The sequence below is a fragment of the Poromitra crassiceps genome (genome assembly GCF_964638095.1).
Source record: "Poromitra crassiceps genome assembly, contig: HAP1_SCAFFOLD_2145, whole genome shotgun sequence".
NCBI classification, from domain to species: Eukaryota; Metazoa; Chordata; class Actinopteri; order Beryciformes; family Melamphaidae; genus Poromitra; species Poromitra crassiceps.
In genome coordinates this window covers 5,575-15,365 of record NW_028150280.1, presented here as the reverse complement: position 1 = coordinate 15,365, position 9,791 = coordinate 5,575, and the positions used below count along the sequence as shown (strand labels likewise).

Below are 9,791 nucleotides of genomic sequence, written 5' to 3'. Positions count from 1 at the left end.
GTAGTGTCCTCTAGAGAGAGAGTGGCGTCAGCGGAGGACCAAAATGTGCTCTATTAGCCAATGGAAGCCAGGAATGGGTCTAGCGCTACTTTTGCATGCTAAAATAAAGCTGATAATGTACAATTTGATTCAAGGGGGGGAAAAACCTTTCAGAGTACAACACAAACTGTCTATTTTGCTGCAACTCGGCAGTGCTGCTTAATCCAGGACCTTACTTCCTGGAACTCTTGAGAGTAAAAACTGGTCCATTGGAGTGAATGGAGATGTCGGGACTCTTCTATCTACATGGCTCTGCACGGGAGCGCTGCCCATTTTTGAACCGCTCTCTCATTGGTCCTATGACCTGTCACTCATTCAATTCAACCTGCCTAGACCTGCCCTCAAAACCCAGCAGTGGCTGTGAAGTGGCACAAGACTAGTTTGTGTAGTATGCGGAGCGCAGGGATTCAACATAATATTTGAGTCTTGGGAGAGACTAGAGGAGAAACAACAACAACAACAAACAACAACAACGGACTGTTATAAGACCAGAGTAGTTGTTTTGTAATTCAGTAGCTGCAGTAAAATGTGTTGTACATTTACACACCATAAATATGGAGTCTAGGTCTGTTTGAAGCTCCTGGACAGACTGACCACTGGAACCTCTGACCTCTCCTGGTGGACTCTGGAGAACACATGAAGTATTAGGTCATATAATGTCACACACACACACACACACACACACACACACACACACACACACGCAAACACACGCAAAAACACACACACACACAACACACACACACACACCACACACACACACACACACACACATACACACACACACACACACACACACACAGTGAAATCCACTGTAAATTAGGGATGCACGATATGGATTTTTTTCAGCCGATACGATAACCGATAAATATCTGCTTCTCCTGGCCAATAACGGATACAATAACTGATAATTATTTCACATCTTTGTATTTAAAGAAATAATTTCTTAACCTGTATTTTATGCACACCTGGGGTGACAAAAGACAGATGTGTTGAGCAAAAGATGGATGATTTAAAAGACTATTCCATAGCTCTGACCTAACCAAATCTAACTGACATCACTACTGTGAACACAAAACAAAGAGCACTTCTGATATAATATATATGATTGTTTTAATAAAGTATCACTCAATTAAACAATACAAAAAATAAAAGCTTTTATTGAACTGAACTGCTTAGTCTGCAGATAAAACACAATGAGAAAAGGCAGGCTAGTAATTTAGACTTTTATTGTCATGTTACTGATCTGTTTGAATTTTGCATTGGGGCCAGTTCTATTGAAAGTGAATGGGGAAGACATGGAAAGATGAAAGATGAAAGAAAAGACACTATGTGATGTTGACAGATTTTTTTAATGTAATCTGTGTGTTTCTTTTCCTTATTATTGGTCTCCAAACAGATGATGACTCTGTCCAGTTTGGCATACAGCTACCCTACTTAACCTTGTCTGTAAGCACTTAGAAGGCAGTGGGAACCACGCCAGGCTGCTCTTTGTAGACTTTTCTTCAGCGTTCAATACGATCCAGCCTCACATTTTGGTTGAGAAACTTGTACGCCTTTTTTGTTTAGACGCGGGTCTTGTTGGATGGATTCTAGACTTTCTTACAAATAGATCACAACAAGTAAGAGTAAACTGAACTCTGTCCAGCTTCTTAACATCCTCGACCGGCTCACCACAGGGTTGTTGTCTTGTCGGCCTTCTTGTATATTCTGTATACAAATGACTGTTTTAGTCGTCATGCCGACAGATTCATCATCAAGTACGCTGATGATTCCATCATTGTCAGCTTGCTTGATGAGGATGAGTATTAGGCGTGTTTATGCCCAAAAGTATTGTGGAGGTGTGGTAATGCCTGTGGCATGTGGTCTCCTACCTAAAGTAATCTAATGTTACACCACAGACCTGTATGGTCGGGAATTATGTAGCCTAATAAAACCATGACAAACAAATTCTCATTTTTAAATCAAGGTGTGTTTTTTCTGGAATGCAGGCTATAGTTGAAACTCAACGTGGCATTCCGAGGAGAGAAGAGTGTGTGCAGGCGCGAGGAGAGTGACATCCAGGCCGTGAGTAAATGTATCCAAGCAAGGACTTCCTGCACTGCACGGAGATGTAGAGACTGTCTGCGCTCAGGCGTACGTCTGCGTTTGCGCTAAGACCAGCTATTTCCTGGCGTTAAAATTGAGAGCACCCAAGGCGATTTCTTATTTCTTATAGGTGTTATTGTAAGTCGCTTTGGATAAAAGTGTCTGCCAAATGACGTAATGTAATGTAATGCGATTTTTTTGAACACATTGCGCTGTAACACCTATTTTGGAACGTCAACTCCCAAACCTCTCTTTGCGCTCGGCACAATACCGACGGTATCTTCCCCACAGCGCTAAATGACACTTGCGCGAGACACATGATAGGGTAGAGGGCCCACCGACGCGCCCCGGCCACGCCTACACCTGTGTCATCACAGCGCAAAACTGGACGGTGGAGGCAGACAATAGCTTAAGACGCTGGGAAGATAGCAATAAGAGACGCGCAAACGCAGCGTAAAGGCAGCGCAAACCATAGTGCCGTACAACGATAGGGCCCTAAGGGTCTGATCTATATGTATTTTTACCCTGTATATATACTTGATGGTTATGTAAACATCATTTGTCTACTGTGTGTCTGTTGTTGTGCATCTGTGGCTTTTATGTAACTTTTATGTATCTTTTCTGGAGTCATGTGACTATCACATGACGGGTGTATTTAAACATGGCGTCTTTGTAACAATTTTATGTCTGAAGGCGGGGACAGTACGCGGAACTTGCGCGCATGCGCCGCGCAGCGCACCTCCGCGCAGAAGTCGCTTAAAGTGTCCACACAGAGAGCACAGCTCACTTTGCGCACTCTGCTCGTCCACTATATATTTTGCCCCAGATCTACTGTCTTCGTTATCATGGGTAGTAAATAACGACATAAATATATAAAGTAATATGTTTGGGATAACTGTTAATGGCTACCTTCGACGTTATAAAATGCAATTGCATCATATTAAGTCTGCTCTCCTCCCGTTTTCCCAGTGCGTGCTTTTGTAGAGAGAAGGCGAGTCCTAGCTCTCTACTTGTTGCTCCGCAGGCAACGAGCCCCTAGAAGCCGCCCCCCCCTCTCCAACTGCTGTTTCTCTCTTTGCACAGTTCCAAAGCGGCAATCAACAACGTAAATAAATATTATTTCACTTTGAAATTGGTTTTATTTGACGAATGTCCGGTTTGGGAGTTCCTGTCTGCCCTGATCTGATCTGTTCTGCTTGACAGAGTCGCTCACGGGCGCAGATGGCCGCGCAGGAAAAAAGAAATCCAGGCTGAGTTGCGCGGCATGAGCGTCCGCTGAGCTGAGCGTGAGCTGCGCGGTGCGCGCTGCGCGCAATTCAGTGTGGACTGACACATCTGTTAACATGGTGTCCTAATGAAAACTGGCTGCGCACAAGGTCGCGCCGCTCAGCTTACGTGCAGGAGTCGCGTGCGGTGTGTTTTCACCATGAGGAAGAGCAGTAGCTCGAAACATCAATGTTGGATGGCTAAATAAAAAGGTAATTGGAGCTCCAGTGTTTCACTTTGTACTGTTTTTTGGTTCCTGCACCTGCTTTACGTTTTTTGGATGTGTGCGACTGCGTCCAATACTTTTTGGTTTAACACGTAATGCCAGCTCAGATGTTTCCCTTCAATAGTGCAATAGTGTTGTTATTAGGGCTGTCAGCGTTAACGCGTTAATCGCGATGCGATTAAGGGCCGACCATAACGCGTTTTTTTTTTATCGCGTTAATCGCCTGCTGCTATTTTGTCCCTTCGTCGCACCCGTACTTGTAGTCAAGCTGGTCGCAGCCGTTTCCTGTCTCCTGCCTGTGCAGGCATGGAGGATAAAGACAGCAATATGCTTCTAAATGGCTCGTTTTACTTTAAAAAACTCCCAAATGGCACAGTGGACAAGTCAACAGTAGTTTGCACCTTGTGTAAAACGGAATTAAAATATCACCGAAATACATCGAGTTTGAGCTATCACCTAAAAGCTAAGCATACCGGAGCAGCTAGCGGCCAGCTAGCAGCCAGCTAGCTAGCGCGAGACTCATCACTCATTCCTTCTTCAGAGTCTCGGATGCGCGGGTCCTCTAACCACTGGGAGGTCGGCTCCAATGGCTTCACGCGATATACACGTTATCAATACACAGTTTCCAATACCGAGCCATTATTCACATGGAAGTGCCAAAGTTTTTAGCTCAGACACACCCTTCTTCGGCTGTGTCTCAGCCGTTTACATTTAATAAAGGTTTAAAGTTATGCATAATTAAGGGCGTGGCCCGGTTGAGTGACAGGCGGCCATACTGCCACTGGATAGTGCTTTATGGTTAGTTGTTGTCTGAGCTCTGGTCGTGTTTGTGGTGTTGCAGTCTTTTTGTCCATTTGATCCTGCAGCTGTAGCCTTGTCTCCTGCAAACAAAACCTATCTGACACATTTTAATCTCATCTGTTTTGGAGTCTGGTCCGTCTGGTTATGCCAGCGAGCTAATCCAGCTCACGAAGCAGAGACGCAGACCGCACTGACCGGCTGCACTCCTGTGTTAGTTAGCGATAATAACAATACGACGTCCAGTCGGATATTTTCAAAATAAAACGATTCTGCACAAGTATAAAGCACACAGAAACTACAGTATAAAGACAAAGCTGTTGTGAAATGTCTATTTTATCCTCTTTTTTTATTTTCTTATGTCATCCTCATCATCATCTTATGTGAAGCACTTTGAACTGCATCTGTGTATGAAATGTGCTATACAAATAAACTTGACTTGACTTGACTATGGCTGTTCAGTAGAATCAAATAATAAACTTGTCTGTTTTCAGTTCTTACCTTTGCTCAGTAGGCTGCTGTCCATCTTTGAACACAGGAGGATGATGCATAGACCAGTCACTCTTCATGGACACACAGCTGGGTACAGGGGAGTCTGCTCTCTTCTGCTGGATCCTGCTAACGATTGATAAAACAGGGTGGTGGCAGTGAACATGTTAGAGAAGCAGGGTTTTGACCAGTAGGTTGCCGGTTTGAATCCCAGTAACAACTTTGAAAGTCAACTTTGAATATGTAAGTCTTTCTCCACCCTGTGAAACTACCAACAACTAGACCTTGAGCAAAGATCTCAACCCCCAGACTGTTCTGGTAGCTGCTCAGTCACCAACAGCAGAAGGCTGTTGTTGTACTGAGCAGCTCTGGTATGAATATGTAACTATGGATGTGAGGCAGAGCAATGCTGCAAAAGAAAATATGTTAAGCAAAACCCTTCTGGAATCTGGATAGTTAATTGTAATAAAAGAAGAAACTAAATCAACAGAGTATCATGACTTCTTTCCTGTTCAGTAGAATCAAATACATTCATCTGTTTTCAGTTCTTACCTTTGCTCAGTAGACTGCTGTCCATCTTTGAAACTAATAGGATGATGCATAGAAAAGTCACTCTTCATGGACACACAGCTGGGTACAGGGGAGTCTGCTCTCTCCTGCTGGATCCTGCTAAGGATTGATAAAACAGGGTGGTGGCAGTAAACATGTTAGAGAAGCAGGGTTTTGACCAGTAGGTTGCCAGTTTGAATCCCAGTACCAACTTTCAAAGTCAGAGTGAATGATTGTTTCTCCACCCTGTGCAACTACCACCACTCGACCTTGAGCAAAGATCTCAACCCCCAGACGGATCTGGTAGCTGCTCAGTGACCACCAGGGGGCTAGCTCAGGGTTTGACCAAGGGGCAAGCCCACCACCTTTGCCCTGAAGATGCGGAAGTCTTTGTTTAAGCTGTAATTCCTCGAATGGCCACTTGAGGCAGGACTCAGAAGTCCCGTCGTTCCTGTTAAAATGCCCCAACAGTAGGGGTGTCACGATACACTCAGTTCACGATACGATACGTATCACGATACTGGGTTCACGATAACGATACGATACGATACGATTTTAACAATATTTTTTTAAACTTGAATAATGACAATATATGACTGGAAAAGTAGTATTTTATTTGAAATGCACAAATACAAAACATGCTGTTGTGGGAAATTGTTATTACAATAACAACTAGAAAAAACATGAGATTGGAGATAAGGCTTATCTTGAAATAGAATGAGTTACACCGTCACTTAGATTTACTTTGAACTAAAAGGTTTCTCAGCAGTATAAATTCTCATTATGCATCTTCAGTTTTTCTTCAAACTCAAACAACAAGACTTTTCTTAGTCTATTTTTTATGCATCTTCAGTTTTTCCTGTCAAGTAAACAGTTTTGCCAGAAACTCAATTGAATGGTTTCTCTCCTGTATAACTTCTCATGTGTCTCTTCAGAGACTTGTTCAACTGAACTACTTTCCACACATTGAACTTCAACAAACAAAGACGTTTCTTTGTCTATTTTTGAAGAATTTTTTTTTTTTTTTTTTTTTTTTTTTTTCACGATATGAGATTTCATCTCAACGATACATATCGTGACGTTTTACTATCGCGAAATTTCGTGGGACGATATATTGTGACACCCCTACCCAACAGTAATTAAACATCTTTACAGCCTGGACCGAAACACGGTTTTGGTCTATATAGCTAATTTCACCTTTTCATAACAACTGTAGGAGGGTCAATTTTTGCATAACTCAGCCGTTTACATTTAATAAAGGTTTAAAGTTATGCATAATTAAGGGCGTGGCCCGGTTGAGTGACAGGCGGCCGTACTGCCACTGGATAGTGCTTTATCGTTAGTTGTTGTCTGAGCTCTGGTCGTGTTTGTGGTGTTGCAGTCTTTTTGTCCATTTGATCCTGCAGCTGTAGCCTTGTCTCCTGCAAACAAAACCTATCTGACACATTTTAATCTCATCTGTTTTGGAGTCTGGTCCGTCTGGTTATGCCAGCGAGCTAATCCAGCTCACGAAGCAGAGACGCAGACCGCACTGACCGGCTGCACTCCTGTGTTAGTTAGCGATAATAACAATACGACGTCCAGTCGGATATTTTCAAAATAAAACGATTCTGCACAAGTATAAAGCACACAGAAACTACAGTATAAAGACAAAGCTGTTGTGAAATGTCTATTTTATCCTCTTTTTTTAGTTTCTAATGTCATCCTCATCATCATCTTATGTGAAGCAGTTTGAACTGCATCTGTGTATGAAATGTGATATACAAATAAACTTGACTTGACTTGACTATGTCTGTTCAGTAGAATCAAATAATAAACTTGTCTGTTTTCAGTTCTTACCTTTGCTCAGTAGGCTGCTGTCCATCTTTGAACACAGGAGGATGACCCATAGACCAGTCACTCTTCATGGACACACAGCTGGGTACAGGGGAGTCTGCTCTCTTCTGCTGCATCCTGCTAAGGATTGATCAAACAGGGTGGTGGCAGTAAACATGTTAGAGAAGCAGGGTTTTGACCAGTAGGTTGCCGGTTTGAATCCCAGTAACAACTTTGAAAGTCAGGGTGAATATGTAACTCTTTCTCCACCCTGTGAAACTACCAACAATTAGACCTTGAGCAAAGATGTCAACCCCCAGACTGTTCTGGTAGCTGCTCAGTGACCAACAGCAGAAGGCTGTTGTTGTACTGAGCAGCTCTGGTATGAATATATGTAACTATGGATGTGAGGCCGAGCAATGCTGCAAAAGAAAATATGTTAAGCAAAACCCTTCTGGAATGTGGATAGTTAATTGTAACAAAAGAAGAAAGTAAATCAACAGAGTATCATGACTTCTTTCCTCTGTTAGAATCAAATAAACTCATCTGTTTTCAGTTCTTACCTTTGCTCAGTAGACTGCTGTCCATCTTTGAACACAGGAGGATGATCCATAGAAAAGTCACTCTTCATGGACACACAGCTGGGTACAGGGGAGTCTGCTCTCTTCTGCTGGATCCTGCTAAGGATTGATAAAACAGGGTGGTGGCAGTAAACATGTTAGAGAAGCAGGGTTTTGACCAGTAGGTTGCCGGTTTGAATCCCAGTACCAACTTTCAAAGTCAGAGTGAATGATTCTTTCTCCACCCTGTGCAACTACCACCACTCGACCTTGAGCAAAGATCTCAACCCCCAGACGGATCTGGTAGCTGCTCAGTGACCACCAGGGGGCTAGCTCAGGGTTTGACCAAGGGGCAAGCCCACCACCTTTCCCCTGAAGATGCGGAAGTCTTTGTTTAAGCTGTAATTCCTCGAATGGCCACTTGAGGCAGGACTCAGAAGTCCCATCGTTCCTGTTAAAATGCCCCAACAGTAATTAAACATCTTTACAGCCTGGACTGAAACACGGTTTTGGTCTATATACCTAATTTCACTTTTTCATAACAACTGTAGGGGGGTGAATTTTTGCACAACTCAGTCGTTTACATTTAATAAAGGTTTAAAGTTATGCATAATTAAGGGCGTGGCCCGGTTGAGTGACAGGCGGCCATACTGCCACTGGATAGTGCTTTATGGTTAGTTGTTGTCTGAGCTCTGGTCGTGTTTGTGGTGTTGCAGTCTTTTTGTCCATTTGATCCTGCAGCTGTAGCCTTGTCTCCTGCATACAAAACCATGGTCTGACACATTTTAATCTCATCTGTTTTGGAGTCTGGTCCGTCTGGTTATGCCAGCGAGCTAATCCAGCTCACGAAGCAGACCGCACTGACCGGCTGCACTCCTGTGTTAGATAGCGATAATAACAATACGACGTCCAGTCGGATATTTTCAAAATAAAATGATTCTGCACAAGTATAAAGCACACAGAAGCCATTGAAAACATTTTATTTTGCCATTTCCCTCCCTTTCTGTGTGTGCATGATGTGGGGGGAGAGATTGACAGCACGCTGTGGCACACACACTCAGTCATAGCGTGATCAGTGTGAATCTGTTTTTGACAACTCGGAAGTCAGCGCCAGACAGCGCCTGGCACACCCCCCCCCCACCCCAATTTCAAACACTCAACAGATCTACACGAATCACACAAATGATCTATTTTGGATTAAAAACTGCGAATTTCGCCGAAAGGTGACAAGTTTGCACCCCTGCTTACCTTTGCTCAGTAGACTGCTGTCCATCTTTGAAATTCCTAGGATGAGTCATAGACCAGTCACTCTTCATGGACACACAGCTGGGTACAGGGGAGTCTGCTCTCTCCTGCTGGACTGGCCTTCAACACAACAGAGACAGACAGAGCTTTGACTCTGGATAATGAAGGGTTAATGATGTCACTGCTGAGTTGTAATGATGTCACTGCTGAGATGTAATGATGTCACTGCTAAACTGCAATGATGTCACTGCTAAGCTGTAATGATGTCACTGCTAAGCTGTAATGATGTCACTGCTAAGCTGTAATGATGTCACTGCTGAGCTGTAATGATGTCACTGCTAAGCTGTAATGATGTCACTGCTAAGCTGTAATGATGTCAGTGCTGAGCTGTAATGATGTCACTGCTGAGCTGTAATGATGTCACTGCTAAGCTGTAATGATGTCACTGCTAAGCTGTAATGATGTCAGTGCTGAGCTGTAATGATGTCACTGCTGAGCTGTAATGATGTCACTGCTGAGCTGTAATGATGTCACTGCTGAGCTGTAATGATGTCACTGCTGAGCTGTAATGATGTCACTGTTGAGCTGTAATGATGTCAGTGCTAAGCTGTAATGATGTCACTGCTGAGCTGTAATGATGTCACTGCTGAGCTGTAATGATGTCACTGCTGAGCTGTGAGTTAGAGAACAGTTATCTCATCTTACCTCTTAGCTTT

The 9,791-nt window shown here is 43.4% G+C and overlaps 1 protein-coding gene across 1 annotated transcript; it reads right to left on the bottom strand.

The window, feature by feature from the left end:
* Window positions 1-4,979: 4,979 nt before the first annotated feature.
* On the bottom strand, window positions 4,980-9,195 carry LOC310772162 (uncharacterized protein; the record flags this gene model as incomplete). Its single annotated transcript, XM_083664606.1, has 5 exons — window positions 4,980-5,035; window positions 5,459-5,575; window positions 7,295-7,411; window positions 7,834-7,950; window positions 9,079-9,195. Coding segments are annotated over 5 exons (524 nt in total), but the record flags the coding sequence as incomplete, so codon positions are not given.
* Window positions 9,196-9,791: the final 596 nt, after the last annotated feature.